Genomic DNA, 13,429 nt, shown 5'->3' with positions numbered 1-13,429 from the left:
TGACTTCCAGCACATCTTTCAGCTCGTTTCGGTGACATGTAGTCCCTCACCTGTAGTTGAGCTCTTCAGTGGAGAGATGGAAGTGCTCGTACAGCGAGTGAGCCTCGTTCCCTTCCCAGTCCCTTAGGTGAATTTTCAGCACGTAGCGTTTCTGACCGGTCACTTGCGAAACAAACTCATTTCCCAGCCAGTGTTCCCCCGAAGGGTTTCCAAATCCCTGAAATTCAAGTTGAAAACTTCGCTTACTTCACTTATTTTTTTTTTTCCCTTCACATAGTTGAAATCAGTAGTCCATCAACTTAACATGGAACAAGCATCAAACATTCAGCAGAAATTCGTTCCTGTGCTGTGAAACTTTGGGACCTTCCATGTAAGGTTTTTAAAAAATCAGTTTTAAGAAGCTAAGCTGTTACCAGAAGGAGATTGGTATTGGAATAATTGAAACGACTTGGAGACCCCCCAGTAGAAACATTATCATAGGGACCTCCCTGCTGGTCCAGTGCTTGAGGCTTCACTTTGCAATGCAAGGGGTCTGGGTTCAGTCCCTGGTGGGGGAGCTCATATCCTCCACAGAACAGAACAGAATCAGTATTGTAACAAATTCAGTAAAGACTTAAAAAAAAAAAAAATGGTCCACATCAAAAAATCTTAAAAAAGAAGCATCATCATAAACAGCTTAGTTTGCAGAGGTATGAAATGCTATGAAGTAGTCTACCCCTAGAAACGCTGAGCCCACTAGATTTCGCATGCCTTTGTTTTGATGTTTCGTTTACATTACATCGACTAGACCATCCTTTAATGTGGTGACAGAAGCACCGGTTAGAAAGATCCTTTTGGTTTCAAAACAAACAAAAAAAAATGATCGAAAATCATTGGTTAGTTTTAGATTTGTGGTGGAAGTCCTGCACATTTTCAAAGTTAGTTTCCACAAGGAAAATTATTTTCAGATGGTTTAAAGAATATTCATACCACTTTATATTCTTTCCAAGTCCTCTGAAAGTCAACACTGCCATCTTCACGTCGCTGAATAACTGTCCACCCACCTCCACCCGATTCCATGTCGCAGTAAGCCTGCAACGGGAACGCACAGTTACTGCCTGGGAAACGTCCGGACTTGGGGCTTCGTCTTACATAACAGAAACGAGATGAACAGAGATACTTAGAATACAGCCAGAACCAATGGGGTTCTCTGGGGTAAATCTCTGTGGTCTTCCAAGAGGCAAAGGATTTTAAGGAAATTGAAAACCATGAATTTAAAATGACAATGAAAAGTAAACAGTAATCTAACACGATGTGTCGGTGAAAATAGGACCTTGTCATCATCTGTTCTAGGCTGAGACCCACCCCGACAGCTGACCCAGAGATCTATGTTCCTTAGAGACTTGTTGGGAACGGGACACTTTGGCTGATTGGCCCCAAATCTCTCATCTTCAGTCTGCAGAATCCATTGCTTCCTGCCCACATCCCTGAAAACCTTTATGATGGCTGCCAGTCCCAGTCAGCTCTCCCGAGAGCTGTGTGAAAGGGAAGCTCTTGGATTGCAGAGCTTCGGAGACTGCTGTGACGCTGTGGAGCTGTTAGGCTTCCTCTGAGTGTGGAATCAAAGTCAGGGTCCCTGGTCCACGCCTCAGAAAGAGGGACCAGAGCTCTGTGTGTGAACTGAGCGGGGCCTGGTGGTTCCACCCCGCAGACCCCAACCTCACGCTTCTCTCTACCTTGCTCATGGCCCCTGGTGTTTCCCTCCCCAACTCTTTTGATTTCTACTTTTAAACGGGCCTGGTGGGTTTAAACTTTGCTTAGGACATGGAATTCCTTCTTGATCTAAGAGCATCCATGCTCAATTTCAGCTCAGCTGGAATTTTATTATGAAATTAAAAACCCCTGAAAATAAGATTACACAAATAGTTTTAAATAATGAGATTACAGTAGAACGAAGAAGTTTTCCAAAAAGTTAAGATAAATCTCCCTGTAGCCTCCAAGGTAGTAGATATGAAAGTTAAGGTTCAAAACCAATCAGAAGTATTCTTTCTGTGTTGCTTCCACGGTCTTTGGGGGTAATTTTGGAGGTGGTTTTGGCAGAGTAAGTTTAAATGTGAACCGTATTGCTGCTTGAGCTGAAATCCTAGGGACTGGGGGCTAACGGCACACCCAGAGTGCACCCAGGCCTGCCCCTTCACTGAGCACACTTGTCTGTGAGCCTGTTTTGAGCCAACTGAGAGCAGCAGCTGGAACCCAGCACCAAATCGCCTGTCCCCCTCTCTCTGCCACCTTTCCAGGCTCTTCCCAGGACCGTCACTTGGCCCATATCACCTTCCTGCTGATCCTTACGTTTGGAAACATGTGTTGCTTGAAAGAAAATTGTACTTATCAGGAATGAAATGATTTCGCCATTTAAATTAATCAGTCACATGAAATCGATCTGCTTGAGATAACCCCTTAATGCTCTGAATTGACGTTATTATTATTATCCTTATCATTGCTCTGCATCACTCCATTCCAAGCACCAGGCTAGGTTCTCTGTATGTATTATCTGTGATCTCATGGCAGCTTTGCTTGATACTCTATTTCTACATTTTTGGAAGGAGAAAAGATTTGGTAAAGTCAGGTTAAGTTGACCAGAGTCGTTCAGCTATTAACTGTTGGCATATAGAATTTGAATAAGGTCTCTTTAATTCCTGATTCTGTGATGTGTTTTCTGCTCCCTCATGCTTCCCAAATGGGCTTCGCTGGTGGCTCAGACAGTAAAGAGTCTGCCTGCAGTGCAGGAGACCCAGCTTCGATCCCTGGGTCAGGAAGGTCCCCTGGAGGAGAGAATGGCTATGGTGACAGAGTTGGACACGACTGAGCGACTAACACACATGCTTCCAAACACAGAGAAGCTTGGCTCATTTGTTAATAGGCCAGCAGTCCCTCCGCCCAACTCCACACTGAAGTCAGTTTATGAATAATATGGCCTCTCCCTTGGTCCGTAAGATGGTCAGTACCGCCGACTTCTGTCAACATGTCTTTTAAAAGATCCTTCCAGTAAATTAGCTGAATTTACCAAGCTCCATTGGTCTGAGCCATCACTTGCACACACGTGGACTCTCCTACCCTAAAAGGTGTGCCGGGGGTGAAGGGCCTGCACGCTGTTCTCAGTGGGCCTGTCCTTGGTCCATAACACTCGCATCTTCAGTGTCAAAATCACTCTGACGAGTTACTGATATTTAAATCAGAGAACGATTCCATCTTGTTTACAGAAATCAGTCAAGACCAAGGGCTGGGGTCTGAGCCATACTATCCTCTAACCCCATTAGGGACAATGATAGGATCATGAGAACATTTTTTAATATTTGTCCAACTTGAGGGGGAAAAAAAAAACAGCATTTCTAAAAACTGAAAACATTATGGCTAGTTGGCTCATGCTGCTTCCAGAGGAAGATCATGCTCCAGTGGAGCTCTCCACGTAGCCAGGAGGTACTGATGAAAATGATGGAGCGGGTTGCATCGGGGTCAGAAAAGCAGAGGTCCCCAGATAACGCCCCAGATCTCCCTGCTGCTCCAATTACAGCAGACCTGAGGGCGGTCAGTGCTTCTGATTAGCACACACAGCATGGTCCACGGGCCTGGTATCTTGCTCTAAAGTTTAATGTCTTTGAGCAAATAACGCTCAATTTAAATGTCATGCTTCAACTCGGAGGCCATGGTGAATGAGTGATTAAACAGCAAATGGAAAAACGTTAGGAGTCAGGTATCCTGTGAAATTTAGGGAAGGAAACTACTGTGTCTCTTTACTAGCAAAAACAACAATGCTTCTGATAAATGCCACCGTTCAATGTCTATCTTATACAAAAAGCTAATGAATTCTTTAAAAAATCTCATTGAAATATTTAAACCTCTTTGGGAAAGATCTGCCCAGAGAGCTGTTGAGCATCCTTTTCTTGAATTAGAAGATTCAGAGTGAGCTTGAGTGTCCCACCCTGCAGAGAGGTTGTCTCATGGCTCTTTGTTATTGCTGTTTAGTTGCTAAGGGGTATCCAACTCTTTTGTGACCCCACGGACTCTAGCCCACCAGGCTCCTCTGTCCTTGGGACTTCCCAGGCAAGAATACTGGAGTAGGTTGCCATTTCCGTCTCCAGGGATCTTCCTGACCCAGGGATCGAACCCGAGTCTCCTGCATTGCAGGTGGATTCTTTACCACTGAGCCACCAGGGAAGGCCCTCATGGCTCTTGGGGGCAGCCAGAATAGTAACGCTTCCCATACATCGACTGGATAGCGGGCACTGAGCCCTGTCCTCCGTGCTCACCTCCAGCATCACCCCAAAACTGCTCTGTAAGACAGGGGAGCCCACGGCACGTCACAGATGAGGGAGCAGAGGCTGCAGGCAGGGCGGTGACTTGCCAAGAGGCACACGCCGGCAGAGTCAGAGTTTAAGCCTGTGTATCAGACTTTCTCAGAATGTGAATAATGGAGTCTGAAGTCTGGAGGGGAATCCAAAGGTAACTTAATCTGGACCGTATATCTTAGAGATGAAAAAATGGGGGTTTCAGAGATTGTTGTTCCCTGCTGTTCAGTGAGTTGGTTTTACCGCATGTGTGTAAAAGGGCATGTAAATCCTAACGTTTCCAGCCATGGCCTGAGACTCCATCACCCGAGAGCAGTATATCATCCTCTTCCAGCACTGAGGCTGTTGGGCGAGTAGAGCCACTGGGGCAGAGACACACAGTGAGGCAGGAAGCGTTACACTGCAGCAGGGCAGCGGTGGCCCTCTGGGTCTGTTTCGGGGTCATTCCACTTCATTCTCCATCCCCTTCCTCCTCCTGTCACTCCTGTCCCGCCGTCCCCCTGCCTCCAGACCAAGGGCAGACCAACATCTGGTGACAGACAATAGTGTATAAGAAGTTGACCTGAAAGCCAGAGAGCCAAGGGGCCTGAAAGGCTTGGTACAGAGTCTGCTCATTACTTTTTCAGCAGCACCAGACCGTTCGCGTTTGGGTTTTTTTTTCTTCCCCCTAATTCACTGCTTCTAGGGTGCTAGGACATTAACTGGCTTTCAAGGTTGACTTAGAACATCATGAATGAGTTAGATTTCTTTGGAGAGTATTATTCAAGATAAATCGACTATTTATCTTTTCAATTCATAATCAAGCATATGTTACTGTTTCAAATTCCATGTCTTTATAACCTTAATGTTTGTATTTTTTATAAAGTGTTTTTCTTTATCACCATGTTAAATACTGAGGATAATCCTGAGTTCAAAAGGCTAATACTTTCAGGAACCTCTAACATTTTCATTTTGATGCAGCATTGAGTGCCTTTTCCGTTAGTGTTTCCGTTCATTCAATTTGTAGCTGCTTTTACAGTTAGTTGTAAACATATTTATAGGCATTTAACAAATACAGTCGTCTCACAGTTATATAGTGCTTCACACTGATTCTCGTGTAAGGCCGTTTTACCTTATCGAAGCCACATTGAAATATTCCCTGGGGAAGTGACTCCTCCCTCCCACCCCCACCCACACCCATCTAAAGCTTAATGTCTCCCACAGCAAATTCAGGAGCCATGCTCCTGAGAAATCCAGCATAACCAAGAATGCCAAGTTAAACTGTTCACTTATGCACGTACTCGGGAAGAAAAGCCCATCAGAGGGGATAAGAACAGCCCACCCCAGGGTCCCTAAGCCCCTCTTCAGCAAGTCCACAGCCTTCAGGGCTGTGATGGCATTTGCACAGACGGTACAAAAGAACTAGCAGGTGAAACTGCCAGCACCCTAGAATGAACCAGCGACGCACACCGTCACTGTGACCCTCAGTCACACGCTCACAACTGAGCAGAAAAGCCAGTGTCACTTCAGGATGCCCCTGACAAAGCAGTAAAAATGATTCATTTTATGAAACCTCTACTGCTACATGTGTTTTTTCTGTTCCGTTTGATGAAATGGAAGTGGGTATTAATCACTTATGCACATCAGAGTGCCTGTGGCTGTCTCAAAGAGAGAAACTGTGTGACTTTTAGTTGCAAACTGAATGAGCTTTTTTTTTTTGAATGAAATACTAACCATTGTTACATGAAATAAGGACTGATGCATAAACTATGGTTATTCAAACTCTCGGATTTTGGAAAACATTTTCTGTACAACTAACAAAGACTCTGACACTTCGGGACAACTGACAGGATGCATGACCAAGCCAAACGCAAGGGGAACACAAGCAGATTATTTTATACAGGAGGCAGATGCACAGGATGAGATAGCTATTTCTGCATCGTTCATAAGCATCGTCAGTGCTGTTGCCCAGCGGCGGGGCTCCAAGTTACTCATGGTCAGTGTTTCTTGCTTTGCTCTGCATGCCGCTGGCATGGTGTGAGAACTATGTATGCAGCTGTTCTGCTTCTAAAACCAACTGCTTCAAGCCAGGGGGCTGAAAACGAGAGGCAGCGCCTTACCTTGATCTCCTCAGTGGAGTTAGGGAACGTCAATGTGTAGACGCCGCTGGTGGTCAGTCCCGATTTGAATGCCTCCCCGCAGTCTCTGAAGATGATTTGTTCGTCCTTGGCAAGCAAAGAGTATGAGGCTGTTTTTCAAAAATAGGAAAGCTTTTAAAAGGAGTTTGTGAAAAGATAAGAGCTGATTATTTTGAGATGCACTTATCTGTAATTGTATCGCATTAGAATTGTTATCGTGAGATGCTAGTTTCTTAAGCCTTTCTGATAAAGTTCCTCTTTAGCCTGTTTGGTATTAATTCTCAAAGGTCATTACCAATAATCCATACTTCCTTTTTCTTCCCATCAACTGTAGGTAATGCAAGTACTTTGCAATCACCCTTTGTAAACTATTACTTGTGAAAAAAATCTTTCATCTTGAGTAGAATCAGATAAAGTGATTACAGAAGAATAAAGAAGAACATGCCTAAAAATAGTACTGGCTCTGCTGTGGCTGCTCCCACAGCCAGTTCCCCAGTTAGGCTGTGGTGCGGATTGTTTTCTTCTTGGGTATCTGAGGCCAACTATTTATATATCAATATTTCTTTAGACCATTGGGTGAAGACTCCACTATTCTTTGGATTTTTAGCAACCATCTCATAGTAGCTTGTCTTATTTCTTTAGACCATTGGGTGAAGACTCCACTATTCTTTGGATTTTTAGCAACCATCTCATAGTAGCTTGTCTTAAAGTATAATGAAAGTGTTAGCCGCTCAGGCGTGTCTGACTCTCTGCGATCCCATGGACTGTAGTCTGCCATGTGTTAAAGAGGAACCTAGTCAGACACAACTGAGCGACTGAACTGAAACTTTATTTTTCTGTGTCTTTGAAATTCTTCCTTGTAAGTGTAAAACATCTAGGACTATGAAATTCTTTCAAATTTTTTGTTTCACTCTCAACAGACTTCCCAATCCTTTTTTTTTTTTTTTTTTTGCCACATTAAAAAAAAAAGTGTTTGTGTGCATCTGTCCTTGCAGGTATGTGTTTATCTTCCTTCTAGAGACTGACCAGCGCCCCAGGCTCTGGGCCAGGTGGAGCGGGCAGGCTGCTTGGGCAGGGACTGCGTCCACCCACTGGCCGAGGCGCGTGGGCAAACCAAGCTCGTCCTGCGGCCCTGTCTCCCTGCTCCTTGTTTCTGCCAGGATCTGAGCTGAGTGGTTTTCCTCCACTTTGGCTCATCAAAGCTAGCACCTCACTTTGGTCTTGGTCCCACCAGGCATCAGATGACTGTCTTTTCCTTTTCTACACGTGTGAAAAAATGCAGAATTTTTCACAATTGCAGAGGAGTGCAACTCTGGAAGGCATGAAGGCAGACCCGCCATGTGGCACAGGGCGTGCTCGTTTGTCTGCTTCCTGGTTTAAGTGGCAGCCTTGTGTAAACGTCTCTGGCACTGAAGCGGGCATAACTGTGTGACTCAAGGGAGATGTGAGCGCATACTTCTTACGGAAATGAGGAAATATCTCTACATGAATCGCATGTAAAGTGCATCTGTGTCAAATGAAAACATTTGAAAGGGCTCTGTGGAAGATGTATCCCTGCCTCCCTCTAATACGGAAGTTGAAGGATAAAACAGGAATAAGGAAGGAGAGATGCCGTTACGGGTGTGGTGGGAGCAGGACCCTGGCATTTCTTGGATACCGGTCTTATGTAAGCATTGTCTCATTTAATCTTCACAACCTTGTCGGCCTAGTATTGTTTTTCTCCTAAAAAATAAAAAAAATGTCCACTCTGCTTTAGTAATGGAGAAGGAAATGGCAACCCACTCCAATATTTCTGCCTGGAGAATCTCCATGGACAGAGGTGTCTGGCGGGCTGCAGTCCATGGGGTCGCAAGGAGTCGGACACGACTGAGCAACTAAGCACATAGTTTAGTAACTTGGCCAGCCCTATACACCTATGTTAGTAATGGAACTAACTAAAAGAAGGCTCTCTGAGCCCAGGAACAAAAGATTGTTTGAGGTGGTTTGCCTCATAATATTTAATTAGTATAAATATATATCCCCCTCCCCCTCTCTCTCCTTCTTTATAAGTGGTTCCATATTGAGACCCTATAAAGTATTCATATGAAATATGTAAGAGAAATAGTGCCTTTCTTGGAAGATGAAAGGTTTTCTGTTTTTTTCAGTGAATTTTTGAAGTTTCACCAACTAATGACAAAACAGAGGAAAAATTTATATGTAAACTTTACTTACGGTTTGATGTTGCCATCAGAGTCAGTAAGTTATTGACTGTCTCCATCAGATCGTGTTGCTGCTTTTGGAGAGCTGAATTATTCACCGTTGCCGTCACCAGTTGTTTTTCTAGTTCTTCGATGATGGAGTTCTGCTTGGATACTAACGCCTGGAGCTGATCTTTCTCTTCTTTGATTGACTGAAGTTGAACTATGTGCTTGTCTTCCATATCTAGAACTTTCTTTTCCAGGAGACTTGTAAAGGGAAATAATGTTAGTTAGTGAAGGGTTTTCTGATCACCATCAAAGCCATGAGCTTGGTGAACATCTGATCAGTTTCATTATCCTTATACAGTCGTTTATATTTATGGAATTTCTGTTTCTGCAGGGCCCTCTGGTAAGATGTTACAGGAGTTAGAAAGTAATCAGATGTTGCCGGAGCCATGAGGAGGCTCTCAAGCTTGCTGAGATCAGACAGAGGACACAGACATGACGTAGGCATGAGGAGAAAGTGCCCTGGTGGAAATGCAAGGTTCACGACTAGAGGTTTTCACATGCGCTGCCTGTGAAGACCATGGCTTTTCTCAAGAGGAACTTGGGCATTGAGAAGGTGCCCTTGGTGTTGGGAGCTCCTGGAGGTCAGAGCTCCAGGCTGAGAATGTCACCTCTGCACGTGACCCCTCTGGTGTTACTCTGTCTGTGGGAAAGTCCACCTACAGTCGTGAATTGCTACCTAAAATGAAAGCCTTAGATTAGATGATTAGATAATCTAAGCCTTAGATTAGATCTCAGAGACACCTTCTAGTTCAAATAATCTGTGAGTCTATTATTCCTTTTTGGGGGGCAGTAACATTTTCTGAAGGAGATCAGTTCTGGTGTTCATTGGAAGGACTGATGCTAAAGCTGAAACTCCAATACTTTGGCCACCTCATGCAACGAGTTAACTCACTGGAAAAGACTCTGATGCTGGGAGGGATTGGGGCAGGAGGAGAAGGGGATGACAGAGAATGAGATGGCTGGATGGCATCACCAACTCAATGGACATGAGTTTGAGTGAACTCCGGGAGTTGGTGATGAACAGAGAGGCCTGGCGTGCTATGATTCATGGGGTCTCAAAAAGTCGGACACGACTGAGCAACTGAACTGAACTGAACATTTTCTGAACCTTTAACCTTGAAAACATTACTAAGCTAACTAAGGGCCTAACTACCCATTCCAGTTCTTACCTATAAGCATTAACAATCAGTATTAATACCAATTATTATTAAATTCAGTTTCAGCTCTTAAATTTGTCATGGTCCAATTGTCAATTTTTTTCTTTCTCCCAAATCTCTGCCAGTAATAATCCAGAGATCAGTCACATCCTGGCCTAAAGATTGAGTCTTAAAATTACATACAAGCAGGTGCTGAAGAGTGAAGCCCAGCATCAGGCCATCCCAGACCAGACTGGCTGTGAGCAGGACCACATATCTCTGTGTTTAAAGCTTTAGAGTCTCAGAGATCATATCTCAGAGACGTGTCCTGCAAAATGCACATCTGGCCCCTTTACTGACTTCTGCAGCCAATTTAGTGAGTTGTATTATGCTTTTTTTTTTAATAAAAGGAAATTAAATAAGTAGGATAAGATAGAGAATAAATTCATAGCAAGAATTTTACACAGTGCAGCAAATGCCATGGTCAGTGTGGATGGATGGTGGGCGGGGGAGGGGCGTTGCTGTGGGCACGCCTGTGTCACTGACACGCTGCTCGTTAGCCTCTCACTTGGATTCCTGATACAGGATGATCTGCTCTATCATCACCACAGAAGTTGGATGTTGGTACTGTGTAACTATATTAACGTAATTCATGATCTGTTGAGAAATGTGGAGAAATATCCCTGTTGGCAGAAATATCAAGGCTGAATCATGTTTCTTTTATGTGTTTTTATTACCTGTCTTCCTTCAGAAGGGGACATTATAAATGACAATGCTTTTCAGTAACAACTGAATCATATATTGGTAATTGTAATTTAATTGAACTGGTGCAAGTATCCCCTAAATCATTTATTTTTAGAAGGAAAGAAGTAAGATGAAAAAAGTATAGTAATTTTCAACTTCAGCTCATGGTTATTTTCAGGAAGATGTTGATGCTATTAAGTACTTTGACTTCACTGGAAAAAAATTAAGTACTTCATGTTCCATGCAGAAAGCGATCACACTTTGAGAGAAATATTGAAGATAATTTAAAATATGGTTTGTCAAATGTGCAGCGCATTCACGTATTTTTTGTAATGATGAAATCTGCAGATGAATTCTTAGGCTAATCCACATCTTAGGCTAACCTCAGATTTTAAGGTACCTGAAAACAGCATGCCAAACTCACTGAACGCTATAAAATCATCAACACGACTTTCTTGTTATTTATTTAAAGTTGTTGATGAAAAGAAACATATTATTGCCATCTCATTTCATATTGTGTCAAAAGAGAACATGATTCCTGCAGCTGCTAAAAAGGTTATTCTTCTGCAGGTATAGATTTGTTACGTATGGTTTTTGTAAGTCCGCTGATAAAAGCTGCGTCTTTCAGTATCCTCACTATGACAGGTCACTCAGAAACAGTTCTGTGGCTCTGGACTGAGTTAGGTGTGTGCGTTCAGTTGTTTAGTCATGTCTGACTCTTTGCAACCCCATGGACAGTAGCCTGCCAGGCTCCTCTGTCCATGGAATTTTCCAGACAAGAATACTGGAATGGGTTGCCATTTCTTTCTCCAGGGGATCTCCCCAACTCAGGAATTGAACCTGAGTCTCTTGCATCTCCTGCATTGCAGGCGGATTCTTTACCACTGTGCCACCAGTCTGAGTTAGATAGTTGCAATTCAAGTGTGGAGCTCTGCTGTTGCAAGTGACGTAGGATTTTAGTTTGTTAGAGATGTTTGTTCAGCAGAGTGGTTTTATGGAGAAAATGTTGTGATGTTTGAAAATAACTCATAAATAGGGGCTTCCCTGGTGACTCAGATGCTAAAAATAACTCATATAAAAAAATGGATTGAAATTATTGGACAAACACACTACTGGTCAAATGTCAGTTAACCAGGGGAAAACTGTGTAGGATTCGGGAGGGAGGGAGGAATGTGAGGATCATTTAAGCAAGAATTATCAAAAAACACAGCAGCTTCCTGTGTGGTTGGAGTCACTATTTTATACGTTGTAAAGCTTTAACATACGAAAGAATTTTATCAAATTGTGGATGATTTAAAAATGTAGTGAAAGTTGTTGATTGCATTTCACAGCAGTTCGGGCTGCATTTCACAGCAATTCAGGCTGAAAAAAATTGCATATTGTGATAAGTGAAAATATTAAGCAGTGTATCTGAATTGAGAATTAGATGCATACTTTTCTAGACAAAAGGCAATACCATTTGACAACTATTTATAAAGTTGTCATCTGGGTAACATAACTGACACGTGTAAGTGATTATTTTAGCATCATAGCATGCTAACTCAGAAATTAAGGTGGGAACCATGTCCAGCACCAGAATGTCCCAGCATTACTGCAGCCCACTCAAGGGAACTCTAAATAAGGCCATTTTAACAACATGAAACAAGAGAGACTCTTAATATATCTCAATTATTGGCCTCAGACTTTTATATTACTTTTCGTAAGAGATAAATGTGAAACATTAAAATATTTACAATAAAAATCTACTTGGTACAGATGAATGGATAAAGATGTGGTACACATATACAATGATATATTATTCAGTGACAAAAAAGAACAGAATTTGAATCAGTCCTGGAGAAGGAAATGGCAATCCACTCCAGTACCCTTGCCTGGAAAATCCCATGGATGGAGAAGCCTGGTAGGCTACATACAGTCCATGGGGTCGCAAAGAGTCGGACACAACTGAGGATTTCACTTTCACTTCACTTCTAGTGAGGTGGGTGACCCCAAGCCTGTTATACAGAGTGAAGTAAGTCAGAAAGAGAAAAGTATCATGTATTAAGACTTATTTATGGAATATCTAGAAAAATTGATATCATTGAACTTACCTGCAGTGAAGGAGTGGAGACTCAGATAGAGAATGGACTTGTGGGCACAGTGGGGAACAGGGCCAGTGGGCCGGATGGAGAGAGCAGCACTGACGTATGCATGCACTGTCATATGTGAGCTGGATGCTGGTGAGAAGCTGCTGTGTGTCATAACACAGGGAGCCCAGCCCGCTGCTCTGTGATGACTGGGGGATGGGGGTGGGGCTGCCAGGAGGGGAGGGAGGTGACCCATGTATAATTACGGCTGATTTGTGGCATTGTATGGCAGAAACCAATACACTGTAAAACAATTTCCCCCCAATTAAAAGTTTAAAAAAAAACTGACTTGCTTTTCAAAACTCGCAGTGAATTCAGTCTGTTACCCAAGGAACAGAGTTGTTTCAGTTTAGTTCTCAATTAAAGGAAAGAATGATCGTGAGACAGGAAGTGTGCCATCCTTTTAGGCTATGAATGAAGAATTACTTAGTTGTGTAACAGTGTGTGGTTACATGTCACAGATGCATGTCCTGATTAGAAACAAGGAAATACACACACCCGGAAAGTGAAGAGAGTTAACCTCTTACGTCCCCGCCTGAGTAAGCCTATGAAGACAGTCCCCACTGGTCACCCATAATCTTGGTTTTTGTATCCGTTTTTTTGGAAAGCTTTCAGTTTAACATTTTATTCAGATATTAACATAACTCTATTTAATATTAACTTTTTGTTTTTACTTTAGCGTATGCTTTAAAAATAGACACTGCATCATGAAATGCGCAGTGGTTTACAGTAAGG

General features: G+C 43.0%; 2 protein-coding genes across 8 annotated transcripts in view; one reads left to right on the top strand and one right to left on the bottom strand.

Moving 5' to 3' along the window:
* The window catches only part of MCPH1 (microcephalin 1), a 236,353-nt gene that overhangs the window by 110,691 nt on the left and 112,233 nt on the right, over positions 1-13,429 (top strand). The gene's annotated exons all lie outside the window — the stretch shown is intronic.
* Positions 1-13,429, bottom strand: part of ANGPT2 (angiopoietin 2) — a 58,370-nt gene that overhangs the window by 10,166 nt on the left and 34,775 nt on the right. The window contains exons 4-7 of one of the 2 annotated variants that reach the window (XM_055416331.2): positions 8,654-8,886; positions 6,425-6,552; positions 970-1,071; positions 51-217 (exon numbers count right to left, since the gene is read on the bottom strand). In XM_055416331.2, coding sequence (XP_055272306.1) covers positions 51-217; positions 970-1,071; positions 6,425-6,552; positions 8,654-8,886 — 630 coding nt within the window. The remainder of the gene's footprint in view (positions 1-50; positions 218-969; positions 1,072-6,424; positions 6,553-8,653; positions 8,887-13,429) is intronic. The other variant, XM_055416333.2, reaches the window with a different exon arrangement.

This window comes from Moschus berezovskii, chromosome 26 (genome assembly GCF_049115385.1).
Source record: "Moschus berezovskii isolate FMDL1 chromosome 26, NW_MosBer_1.0, whole genome shotgun sequence".
Classification (NCBI taxonomy): Eukaryota; Metazoa; Chordata; class Mammalia; order Artiodactyla; family Moschidae; genus Moschus; species Moschus berezovskii.
The sequence above is the reverse complement of the archived record's forward strand: the minus strand, read 5'-3'. Positions and strand labels throughout refer to the sequence as shown.